The following is a 12,852-nucleotide window of genomic DNA, read 5'->3' on the forward strand; positions in this document are numbered from 1 at the left end:
AACAAGACGGCAATCAAAGTCTACTAAGAAGTTCCAAGCCGCCTGCTCAGCAGCTGACTCAGAACACGGGGACTACACCCAGTGGGTGCGTTGACGCGCCCCCACGGAAGAAATTAGGAGCAATCAACGAAAAACGGGAGGACTCACCCGAATAACTGTTCGAGTCATGAGAAACTCTTGAGTATACTGCCTCAGCGCGTCAGCCTGGGCCTGGAGCCGGCTCCGGACGTCCTGCCCCGCCACATTCAGCGCGGTCGTCCCACCGCCCGGCGTCCACCCGGACGAGCTATCGCCGACCGCCTCCGGGTCCTGGGCCGACGGGCTAGCGCCCGCAGCTTTTTGCGGCTCCGGTGCTGAAGTTGCCTTCCCCGCGTGCCGACGAGACGGCGACAGGACCACAAGGTCCGCCCCCACAGTCGGCTCACCTCCGGCCGGCTGCACGGGCGGCGCGTCGGGCCGGCCACCTTGACCCTTTCCAGTCGGCGGCGTCGGTTCCGTCTCCTTCTCCATCGCCGGACGGCCGCGGCCGGCCTCCTCCGTCGGGGGCACTGGGATGTCGGGAGCTGCGGCATGAAGGGGGATGACGAGCTACGGAGGCTAGTTCTGCAGGGCCTCCGCCTCCCTCTCCGCGGCCGCGGCCTCTGCCTGGGCCTTGGCAGCCGCGTCGGCTCGCACCTCCGCCGATTTCTCCCTCACCTCCCGAACCGCCCTCCGCTCCTCCGCCTCCCGCTCCTCCCGCGCGTTCCGCTCTGTTGCCTCTAGGAGATCGGCGCAGGGATCCACATGGCAGGAACTTGAAGACCCTCCCACGGATCCGACTATGGAGGCGGCAGGGACCGCCAGAGGGAAAGTGGGGCCCTGTTTGATAAGTCAAGAAGAAGGCTTAGAAGAATATCAACAGAAGAAGAAAAAGAAAGGCGTAAGAAAAACGACACTTACGCTGAAACCGCTTGCGGCTGCTTCACCACCTTGCGGAAGCGGGCCGCCTTCGCGGCCGCTTTATCCCGCTTGGTCGCCGCCGCGGTACTCTTGGGCTTCTTTGGCTGACTGCCGAAGTGGGTCGATGCGGCCCGGCGTTTCTGCGCGCCACCACGAGTAGTCGGCGTGGCAGATGGGCCCGCGCCTTGATGATCGGGCGCCGGCTGACGACGCGGAACAACTTCGGCCTCATCGTCATCCGGCCAGTCCTTGAAGGCGGCCCCGAGCCCAGGGCCGCCTGCCTCGCCGCCTTCCCCTACGACGTCGTCTTCCATGGCGGCCGCCCCCAGGTCCGGGTCGTCAACGTCGTCCACCGCGCGGTTGGGGAGGAACTGGCGTTCCACCCCCGCAGCCCCGGTTGCGGGCAGAAGTATGGGGTTCTGCCGAAAACAAGCCGACTGGTCAGGAGTCGGCCATTGTGAACCCGGCAACAGGGAAAGAAGAAAAGAAGAGAAACTTACCGTAGGCGGAGGATTGGCGCGAGAGTACGGCTCCTTGCCGTACTGCCACTCCTCGGTGAGGTTGCAGTTGGAAATATAGTTCACCATGTAAGACACCTCGGCGTGAGGCATCTCCTTGGTGCTTAGCCGGCACGGGTCGAAGCGGCCGCTCATCTGGCAGATCGTGTGAGGTCGGCCCTGGAGCGGGAGCACCCGGTGCTCCACGAAGACGGCCACCAGGTCGGCCCCGGTCTGGCCCTCCGACTGGATCATCACCCGGAGCCGTGCAACGGAGGCAGCCCCACCCTGAGACAGCGACCTAGCCTGGTAGGACCATGAGGGCTGCCTCCCAGCCGGCGGGCCGGCTACGTAAGCCGGCAGATTGACGAAGTCGCCTTGCGGAGCGATGTTCTTCACGTAGAAGTAAGATTTCTGCCAGGGCTTCACCGACTGGATCAGCGGGATGGGCGGAAACGGATTGTTGTCACTCGTCCTCCGCATGGCGATGAAGGTGCCGCATGGGGTGGGCACGCCCGCGACGACAGTGCCAAGCTTGCACTGGAAGAATTCCCCCCAGAGTTCGAGGGTGGGGAGGACGCCAAGAAAGCCCTCGCACAGGGCGACGAAGGCCGACAGCAGCATCACCGCGTTTAGAGTGAGGTGATGCAGCTGGAGATGATAAAACTCAAGGAACGAGCGGAAGAACCCGCTCGCCGGCAGGCCGAAGCCGCGTAGGCAGTGCGAGCGGAAGATTACCCACTCGTCCTCCTCCGGTGCCGGCGAGATCTCTCTCTCCGGCGCGAGATGGACCCGCACGTAGTTTGCGCCTGGCAGCCGCCGCGTCCGGTGGAGGAAGTCGGCGTGGTTGTCATGGACGTTGGAGCCATCCCAGGAGCTCGACATCGCCATGGGGACGGCGCGGCGACGAGAAAGGCGCGGCGGCGGAGAGCGCGCGACCCTGTCACGCAAGGTTGTCAGAATTGCGATTTTGAATCGGATCGGAGCTCTGATGGTAGGATCGCAAATCGTAGAATCTTCACTGCCGGGATCGTAAAAACGTAGATTCTATGAACTAAAATCGTAGAATCAGAGGAGTTAGTTTGGATCGTAAAGTCATAGAATCGTATAATAGAATCGCGATTCTGACAACCTTGTTGTCACGGCTGAGCAACGGCGAGCCAAGGAGATTGGCGGAAGAGCCGGGCGGCGGCAGGAAGCTGTGGCGACGGAGAAGAAGAAGAAGAAGGAAGGGGCACGGCGAGGGCAAACATGCGAGCATTTGCCACTCCCCCTCCCCCCCTATTTATAGCCTCGTGCGGCGAAACCGAGGAGGCGAGGCGTGGCGGGACGTGGGATTAACTGCGCCCATTCCCCCACGTCCCGCGATTATTGTGCCTTAACGGCATGCGGTAACCGCCACTGCGAGGTGCGCGGTCCATCCGGGCCACAGAAGATCCGCGCGTGGACCAAGGCCCGGTAGTGGTGGGCCTCGGACTGCGGCAACATCCCGTCGCGTGCGTGGGCTGGCAGGCCCTTCCAACCGTAGGGTGCCATGTGGCGTGCAGGCGGCAAGCGGTCAGCTCGCAGCCTGACTCGCACACCGCCTGGTTCCCCCCTTCAAGCTTCGAAGCCCTCCAGAAGACGGCGCACCTGATCAAACCCGGCTCCCAGCCTCCGGCTCCTCAAGATAGGAAGCTGATTGAGCTTCTCATCTCTTTTCTGCCTTGGAGCCCAACCAGCTTCGGGGACTACTGTCGGAGTAAATAACCATGGGTAGCCTAGCCGGCTCCCCCTGGCTCTTCAGCAAAATTATAGGCCGATCGAGCCTCCAAGCATCGAATGCGTGGGGCCGCCTTCCCCCAGCTGGCTACCTTTCAGGCCAGCTGCAAGAATGTGGCCCGGCCCTAAAAACCTCGTAAAGAAAGCCCCGAGAGGGCCGGCTCCAAGAAGACGGCCCCCCTTCAGCAAGCGGCCAAGATCGTGCCCTCAGAGTCTGCACCCACATAACGGTGATGAGACCGGGCGTGGCTACAGTGAAGCCTGCCACCCCCGAATCCCGGAACGCGCATGACCACAGTGCGCCGTACGGGGCGGCCATCACCCGTCCGGCGCGGCAGTGTTGCCATGTTGACCATGACGTTACTCACGGCGAGCTGTCAGTACGACCTGTGGGTGGCGGGCCCCCTCAGTCAGGGAGACGACTAAAGGCGGCCAGGCCTCCCCCAGTCGGCCCGGGGTATGGCCGACTCCCAATAGCCGGCTAGTTCACTCCCTCGAAGGAGGCGCCTCATTAAGGAGATAAGACGAGGTAAGGCTACAGCGATAAGCCGCCGGCGGCAGCACTATAGCCATGCTTACCACGACAAAGCCCTCGTCACCAAAAGGCGAGGCAACAGTAACCAGCCTTTGACAAGACCCCCGAGCGGTGGGACCGGCCTGTCGACCAGAGAGCCGACAGCCAGTGGGGTCCACCAGTCGGCGGACCCCATCGGTCGGCGGAGAAGCCGGTGAGCGTAGACACAGACGGCTAGGGCCCACGCCCAGCCGGATTACCATTGTACCCCTGGGGGGTATGCCTATATAAACCCCCCAGGGCACCCATGCAGGGGATCCTTTTTAGTAGTTTTTAGACACCACATAGAGAGGAGAAGCGGGCTAGCCTTGCCCTTCTTCATCCTTTCACCGAACAGCTCAAGGAGCCTCTTGTAGGTACTTGTCGATCTAGTGACCATGCGGAGACCCCGCGGAGCAGCAGTAGGGGTGTTATCTCCATGGAGATCCCTGAAGCTGGGTAAGATCCACCGGCGTGCATGTCTTCGCCTTATCCCGTTTCCAGGCACCGGCGATGTTTTATTGGCTCCCACAATGATAAGCCACCCGTTGGCATATGTCGCACCAACCACCCGACACTACAAGACATATTGTAAAGATTTTAGACTAAGTTCATGATAATTAAGTTCATCTAATTAAATTATTTAATGAACTCCCACTCAGATAGACATCCCTCTAGTCATCTAAGTGATACATGATCCGATTCAACTAGGCCGTGTCTGATCATCACGTGAGACGGATTAGTCATCATCGGTGAACATCTTCCTGTTGATCGTATCTTCTATACGACTCATGTTCGACCTTTCGGTCTTCCTTGTTTCGAGGCCATGTATGTACATGCTAGGCTCGTCAAGTCAACCTAAGCGTGTTGCGTGTGTAAATCTGGCTTACACCCGTTGTATGCGAACGTTAGAACCTATCACACCCGATCATCATGTGGTGCTTCGCAACAATGGGCCTTAGCAACGGTGCACAATTAGGGGGAACACTTTCTTGAAATTATTACGAGGGATCATCTTATTTATGCTACCGTCGTTCTAAGCAAATAAGATGTAAAACATGATAAACATCACATGCAATCAAGTAGTGACATGATATGGCCAATATCATTTTGCTCCTTTTGATCTCCATCTTCGGGGCGCCATGATCATCGTCGTCACCGGCATGACACCATGATCTCCATCATCATGTCTTCATGAAGTTGTCTCGTCAACTATTACTTCTACTACTATGGCTAACGGTTAGCGATAAAGTAAAGTAATTACATGGCGTATAAGTTGACACGTAGGTCATAAATAAATCAAGACAACTCCTATGGCTCCTGCCGGTTGTCATACTCATCGACATGAAAGTCGTGATTCCTATTACAAGAACATGATCAATCTCATACATCACATATATCATTCATCACATCCTTTTGGCCATATCACATCACACGGCATATGCTGCAAAAACAAGTTAGACGTCCTCTAATTGTTGTTGCAAGTTTTTACGTGGCTGCTATAGGTTTCTAGCAAGAACGTTTCTTACCTACGCCAAAAACCACAACGTGATATGCCAATTTCTATTTACCCTTCATAAGGACGCTTTTCATCGAACCCGATCCAACTAAAGTGGGAGAGACAGACACCCGCTAGCCACCTTATGCAAGTAGTGCATGTCAGTCGGTGGAACCAGTCTCTTGTAAGCGTACGTGTAAGGTCGGTCCGGGCCGCTTCATCCCACGATGCCGCCGAATCAAGATAAGACTAGTAACGGCAAGTAAATTGACAAAATCAACGCCCACAATAACTTGTCTTCTACTCGTGCATAGAAACTACGCATAAACCTGGCTCTGATACCACTGTTGGGGATCGTAGCAAAAATTTAAAATTTTCTACGCATCACCAAGATCAACCTATGGAGTCATCTAGCAACGAGAGGGATATGAGTGCATCTACATACCCTTGTAGATTGCGAGCGGAAGCATTCAAGAGAACGGGGTTGATGGATTCATACTCGTCGTGATCCAAATCACCGATGATCCTAGCACCGAACGGACGGCACCTCCGTGTTCAACACATGTACGGAGCGAGGACGTCTCCCGCGCCTTGATCCAGCAAGGAGGAGGGAGAGGTTGAGGAAGAGGGCTCCAACAGCAGCACGACGGCGTGGTGGTGGTGGAGCAGCAGTACTCCGGTAGGGCTTCGCCAAGCTCTTGCGGAGGAGGAGATGTGTTGGGGAGGGGAGGGGCTGCACCTTGGATGTGGTGTGCAGCCCTTCCCTTCCCCCTCTATTTATAGGGGAAGGAGTAAGGGGGCCGGCCCCCTCTAGATGAGATCTAGAGGGGGGGCGACGGCCAATGGGAGGGGGCTTGCCCCCCAAGCAAGGGGGGCGCCCCCCTTAGGGTTTCCTGTTGGGGAACATTGCAGAAAACAAAAAAATTTCCTACGGTTTCACCAAGATCCATCTATGAGTTCATCTAGCAATGAGTAATCGGATACATCTACATACCTTTGTAGATTGCGAGCGGAAGCGTTCAAAGAACGGGGATGAGGTAGTCGTACACGACGTGATCCAAATCACCGGAGATCCTAGCACCGAACGGACGGCACCTCCGTGTTCAACACACGTACAGTCAGCGTAACGTCTCCTCCTTCTTGATCCAGCAAGGGGAGAGGAGAGGTTGAGGAAGATGGCTCCAGCAGCAGCACGACGGCGTTGTGGTGGTGGAGCTGCAGTACTCCGGCAGGGCTTCGCTAAGCTCTATGGAGGAGGAGGAGGTGTTGGAGAGGGAGAAGGAGGCAACCAAAGGCGTGGATCAAAAATCCCTCCTTCCCCCACTATATATAGGAGGGCCAAGGGGGGCGCCGGCCTAGGAGATCCAATCTCCTAGGAGGCGGCGGCCAAGGGAGGTTTCCCTCCCCCCAAGGCACCTAGGGGGTGCCTTCCACTTGTGGGACTCTTCCCCTTTTGGAACCCTAGGCGCATGGGCCTCTTGGGGCTGGTGCCCTTGGCCCATGTAGGCCAAGGCGCACCCCCTACAGCCCATGTGGCCCCCCGGGGCAGGTGGCCCCACCCGGTGGGCCCCCGGGACCCTTCCGGTGGTCCCGGTACAATACCGGTGACCCCGAAACTTGTCCCGTTGGCCGAAACAGCACTTCCTATATATAATTCTTTACCTCCGGACCATTCCGGAACTCCTCGTGGAGTCCGGGATCTCATCCGGGACTCCGAACAACATTCGGGTTACTGCATATACATATCCCTACAACCCTAGCGTCACCGAACCTTAAGTGTGTAGACCCTACGGGTTCGGGAGACAGGCAGACATGACCGAGACGGCTCTCCGGTCAATAACCAACAGCGGGATCTGGATACCCATGTTGGCTCCCACATTCTCCACGATGATCTCATCGGATGAACCACGATGTCGAGGATTCAAGCAACCCCGTATGCAATTCCCTTTGTCAATCGATATGTTACTTGCCCGAGATTCGATCGTCGGTATCCCAATACCTCGTTCAATCTCGTTACCGGCAAGTCACTTTACTCGTACCGTAATGCATGATCTCGTGACCAGACACTTGGTCACTTTGAGCTCATTATGATGATGCATTACCGAGTGGGCCCAGTGATACCTCTCCGTCATACGGAGTGACAAATCCCAGTCTTGATCCGTGTCAACCCAACAGACACTTTCGGAGATACTCGTAGTATACCTTTATAGTCACCCAGTTACGTTGTGACGTTTGGTACACCCAAAGCACTCCTACGGTATCCGGGAGTTACACGATCTCATGGTCTAAGGAAAGGATACTTGACATTGGAAAACTCTAGCAAATGAACTATACGATCTTGTGCTATGTTTAGGATTGGGTCTTGTCCATCACATCATTCTCCTAATGATGTGATCTCGTTATCAATGACATCCAATGTCCATAGTCAGGAAACCATGACTATCTGTTGATCAACGAGGTAGTCAACTAGAGGCTTACTAGGGACATGTTGGTGTCTGTTATTCACACATGTATTACGATTTCCGGATAACCCAATTATAGCATGAATAAAGACAATTATCATGAACAAGGAAATATAATAATAATGCTTTTATTATTGCCTCTAGGGCATATTTCCAACAGTCTCCCACTTGCACTAGAGTCAATAATCTAGTTACATTGTGATGAATCAAACACCCATGGAATTCTGGTGTTGATCATGTTTTGCTCTAGGGAGAGGTTTAGTCAACGGATCTGCTACATTCAAGTCCGTATGTACTTTACAAATATCTAGTCTCCATCTTGAACATTTTCATGAATGGAGTTGAAGCGACACTTGATGTGCCTTGTCTTCTTGTGAAACCTGGGCTCCTTGGCAAGTGCAATAGCTCCAGTGTTGTCATAGAAGAGTTTGATTGGCCCCGACGCATTGGGTATGACTCCTAGGTCGGTGATGAACTGCTTCACCAAAATTGCTTCATGTGCTGCCTCCGAGGCTACCATGTACTCCGCTTCACATGTAGATCCCACCACGACGCTCTGCTTGCAACTGCACCAGCTTACTGCCCCACCATTCAAAATATACACGTATCCGGTCTGTGACTTTGAGTCATCCAGATCTGTGTCGAAGCTAGCGTCGACGTAACCCTTTACGATGAGCTCTTCGTCACCTCCATAAACGAGAAACATTTCCTTAGTCCTTTTCAGGTACTTCAGGATATTCTTGACCGCTGTCCAGTGTTCCTTGCCGGGATTACTTTGGTACCTTCCTACCAAACTTACGGCAAGGTTTACATCAGGTCTGGTACACAGCATGGCATACATAATAGAACCTATGGCTGAGGCATAGGGGATGACACTCATCTCTTCTATATCTTCTGCCGTGGTCGGACATTGAGCTAAGCTCAATTTCATACCTTGTAACACAGGCAAGAACCCCTTCTTAGATTGATCCATATTGAATTTCTTCAATATCTTATCAAGGTATGTGCTTTGTGAAAGACCTATGAGGCGTCTTGATCTATCTCTATAGATCTTGATGCCTAATATATAAGCAGCTTCTCCAAGGTCCTTCATTGAAAAACTCTTATTCAAATAGGCCTTGATGCTGTCCAAGAGTTCTATATCATTTCCCATCAAAAGTATGTCATCTGCATATAATATGAGAAATGCTAAAGAGCTCCCACTCACTTTCTTGTAAAAGCAGGCTTCTCCATAGGTCTGCGTAAACCCAAACGCTTTGATCATCTCATCAAAGCGAATGTTCCAACTCCGAGATGCTTGCACCAGCCCATAAATCGAGCGTTGGAGCTTGCACACCTTGTCAGCATTCTTAGGATCGACAGAACCTTCCGGCTGCATCATATACAATTCTTCCTTAAGGAAACCATTAAGGAATGCCATTTTGACGTCCATTTGCCATATCTCATAATCGTAGAATGCGGCAATTGCTAACATGATTCGGACGGACTTTAGCTTCGCTACCGGTGAGAAAGTCTCATCGTAGTCAACCCCTTGAACTTGTCGATAACCCTTAGCGACAAGCCGAGCTTTATAGATGGTCACATTACCATCCGCGTCTGTCTTTTTCTTAAAGATCCATTTATTTCTTATGGCTCGCCGTTCAACGGGCAAGTCAGTCAAAGTCCATACTTCGTTTTCATACATGGATCCTATCTCGGATTTCATGGCTTCTAGCCATTTATCGGAATCCGGGCCCGCCATCGCTTCTTCATAGTTCGAAGGTTCACCGTTGTCTAACAACATGATTTCCAAGACAGGGTTGCCGTACCACTCTGGTGCGGAACGTGTCCTTGTGGACCTTCGAATTTCAGTAGGAGCTTGATCAGAAGTATCTTGATCATTATCATTAACATCCTCTCTAGTCGGTGCAGGCACCTCAGGAACATTTTCTTGAGTTGCGCCATTTTCCGGTTCAAGAGGTAATACTTCATCAAGTTCTACTTTCCTCCCACTTACTTCTTTCGAGAGAAACTCTTTCTCTAGAAAGGATCCATTCTTGGCAACAAAGATCTTGCCTTCGGATCTGAGGTAGAAGGTATACCCAATAGTTTCTTTAGGGTATCCTATGAAGACGCATTTTTCCGACTTGGGTTCGAGCTTTTCAGGTTGAAGTTTCTTGACATAAGCATCGCATCCCCAAACTTTTAGAAACGACAGCTTAGGTTTCTTCCCAAACCATAATTCATACGGTGTCGTCTCAACAGATTTCAACGGAGCCCTATTTAAAGTGAATGCGGCAGTCTCTAAAGCATAGCCCCAAAAAGATAGCGGTAAATCGGTAAGAGACATCATAGATCGCACCATATCTAATAGAGTGCGATTACGATGTTCGGACACACCATTACGCTGAGGTGTTCCAGGCGGCGTGAGTTGTGAAACTATTCCACATTTTCTTAAGTGTGCGCCAAATTCGTGACTCAAGTATTCTCCTCCACGATCTGATTGTAGAAACTTGATTTTCCTGTCACGTTGATTCTCAACCTCACTCTGAAATTCTTTGAACTTTTCAAAGGTTTCAGACTTGTGTTTCATTAAGTAGATATACCCATATCTACTCAAGTCATCAGTGAGGGTGAGAACATAACGATAGCCACCGCGAGCCTCAACACTCATTGGACCGCACACATCAGTATGTATGATTTCCAATAAGTTGGTTGCTCGCTCCATTGTTCCTGAGAACGGAGTCTTGGTCATTTTACCCATGAGGCATGGTTCGCACGTGTCAAATGATTCATAATCAAGAGACTCTAAAAGTCCATCTGCATGGAGCTTCTTCATGCGTTTGACACCTATGTGACCAAGGCGGCAGTGCCACAAGTATGTGGGACTATCATTATCAACCTTACATCTTTTGGTACTCACACTATGAACATGTGTAGCATTACGCTCGAGATTCATTAAGAATAAACCATTCACCATAGGAGCATGACCATAAAACATATCTCTCATATAAATAGAACGACCATTATTCTCGGATTTAAATGAGTAGCCATCTCGAATTAAACGAGATCCCGATACAATGTTCATGCTCAAAGCTGGCACTAAATAACAATTATTGAGGTTCAAAACTAATCCCGTAGGTAAATGAAGAGGTAGCGTGCCGACGGCGATCACATCGACCTTGGAACCATTCCCGACGCGCATCGTCACCTCGTACTTCGCCAGTCTCCGCTTATTCCGCAGCTCCTGCTTTGAGTTACAAATGTGAGCAACTGCACCGGTATCAAATACCCAAGAGCTACTACGAGTACTGGTAAGGTACACATCAATTACATGTATATCACATATACCTTTTGTTTTGCCGGCCTTCTTGTCCGCTAAGTATTTGGGGCAATTCCGCTTCTAGTGACCACTTCCCTTGCAATAAAAGCACTCAGTCTCGGGCTTGGGTCCATTCTTTGGCTTCTTCCCGGCAGCTTGCTTGCTGGGCGCGGCAACTACCTTGCCGTCCTTCTTGAAGTTCTTTTTACCCTTGCCCTTCTTGAACTTAGTGGTTTTATTGACCATCAACACTTGATGTTCCTTCTTGACTTCTACCTCTGCTGATTTCAGCATAGCAAATACTTCAGGAATGGTCTTTTCCATCCCCTGCATATTGAAGTTCATCACAAAGCTCTTGTAGCTTGGTGGAAGCAACTGGAGGATTCTGTCAATGACCGCATCATCCGGGAGATTAACTCCCAGCTGAGTCAAGCGGTTATGTAACCCAGACATAGTGAGTATGTGCTCACTGACAGAACTATTTTCCTCCATCTTACAGCTGAAGAATTTGTCGGAGACTTCATATCTCTCGACCCGGGCATGAGCTTGGAAAACCATTTTCAGCTCTTCGAACATCTCATATGCTCCGTGTCTCTCAAAACGCTTTTGGAGCCCCGGCTCTAAACTGTAAAGCATGCCGCACTGAACGAGGGATTAGTCATCGGTACGTGCCTGCCAAGCGTTCATAACGTCTTGTTCTGCAGGGAGAAGAGGTGCGTCACCCAGCGGTGCTTGTAGGACATAATATTTCTTGGCAGCTATGAGGATGATCCTCAGGTTCCGGACCCAGTCCGTATAGTTGCTGCCATCATCTTTCAGCTTGGTTTTCTCTAGGAACGCGTTGAAGTTGAGGACTACGTTGGCCATTTGATCTACAAGACATATTGTAAATATTCTAGACTAATTTCATGATAATTAAGTTCATCTAATCAAATTATTCAATGAACTCCCACTTAGATAGACATCCCTCTTCTAGTCATCTAAGTATAACATGATCCGAGTCAACTAGGCCGTGTCCGATCATCACGTGAGACGGACTAGTCAACGTCGGTGAACATCTTCATGTTGATCGTATCTTCTATACGACTCATGCTCGACCTTTCGGTCTTCTATGTTCCAAGGCCATGTCTGTACATGCTAGGCTCGTCAAGTCAACCTAAGTGTTTGCATGTGTAAATCTGTCTTACACCCGTTGTATGTGAACGTTAGAATCTATCACACCCGATCATCACGTGGTGCTTCGAAACAACAAACTGTCGCAACGGTGCACAGTTAGGGGGAACACTTCTTGAAATTATTATGAGGGATCATCTTATTTACTACCGTCGTTCTAAGTAAACAAGATGCAAAAACATGATAAACATCACATGCAATCAAATAATAAACGTGACATGATATGGCCAATATCACATAGCTCCTTTGATCTCCATCTTGGGGCTCCATGATCATCTTGTCACCGGCTTGACACCATGATCTCCATCATCATGATCTCCATCATCGTGTCTCCTTGAAGTTGCTCGCCAACTATTACTTCTACTACTATGGCTAACGCGTTTAGCAATAAAGTAAAGTAATTTACATGGCGTTTCTCAATGACACGCAGGTCATATAAAAAATAAAGACAACCCCTATGGCTCCTGCCGGTTGTCATACTCATCGACATGCAAGTCGTGATTCCTATTACAATAGCATGAACATCTCATACATCACATATAGATCATTCATCATTCATCACAGCTTTGGCCATATCATATCACAAAGCACTTGCTGCAAAAACAAGTTAGACGTCCTCTAATTGTTGTTGCAAGTTTTACGTGGCTGAAGTAGGGTTCTAGCAAGAA

The 12,852-nt window shown here is 51.3% G+C and overlaps 1 protein-coding gene across 1 annotated transcript; it reads right to left on the bottom strand.

Moving 5' to 3' along the window:
• Positions 1-597: 597 nt before the first annotated feature.
• Positions 598-2,327, bottom strand: LOC147972021 (uncharacterized). The gene is made up of 3 exons (XM_087524204.1): positions 1,440-2,327; positions 1,161-1,358; positions 598-858 (listed from the first exon to the last, which is right to left on the bottom strand). Exons 1-3 carry the CDS (start codon positions 2,325-2,327, stop codon positions 598-600), a joined length of 1,347 nt encoding a protein of 448 aa, XP_087380330.1.
• Between the last annotated feature and the right edge of the window lie 10,525 nt (positions 2,328-12,852).

The sequence above is a fragment of the Triticum urartu genome, chromosome 5A, assembly GCF_056163025.1.
Source record: "Triticum urartu cultivar PI428250 chromosome 5A, HENAU_Tu73, whole genome shotgun sequence".
NCBI lineage: Eukaryota > Viridiplantae > Streptophyta > Magnoliopsida > Poales > Poaceae > Triticum > Triticum urartu.

Excerpts from the sequence above, each read along its gene's own strand:
- LOC147972021 (XM_087524204.1), bottom strand. The coding sequence starts at position 2,327 with ATGGCGATGTCGAGCTCCTGGGATGGCTCCAACGTCCATGACAACCAC. Across the intron at positions 1,359-1,439 it reads GCGCCAATCCTCCGCCTACG|AACCCCATACTTCTGCCCGC; the intron begins GTAAGTTTCTCT and ends TGTTTTCGGCAG. Across the intron at positions 859-1,160 it reads CGGATGACGATGAGGCCGAA|GGCCCCACTTTCCCTCTGGC; the intron begins GTTGTTCCGCGT and ends CTTATCAAACAG.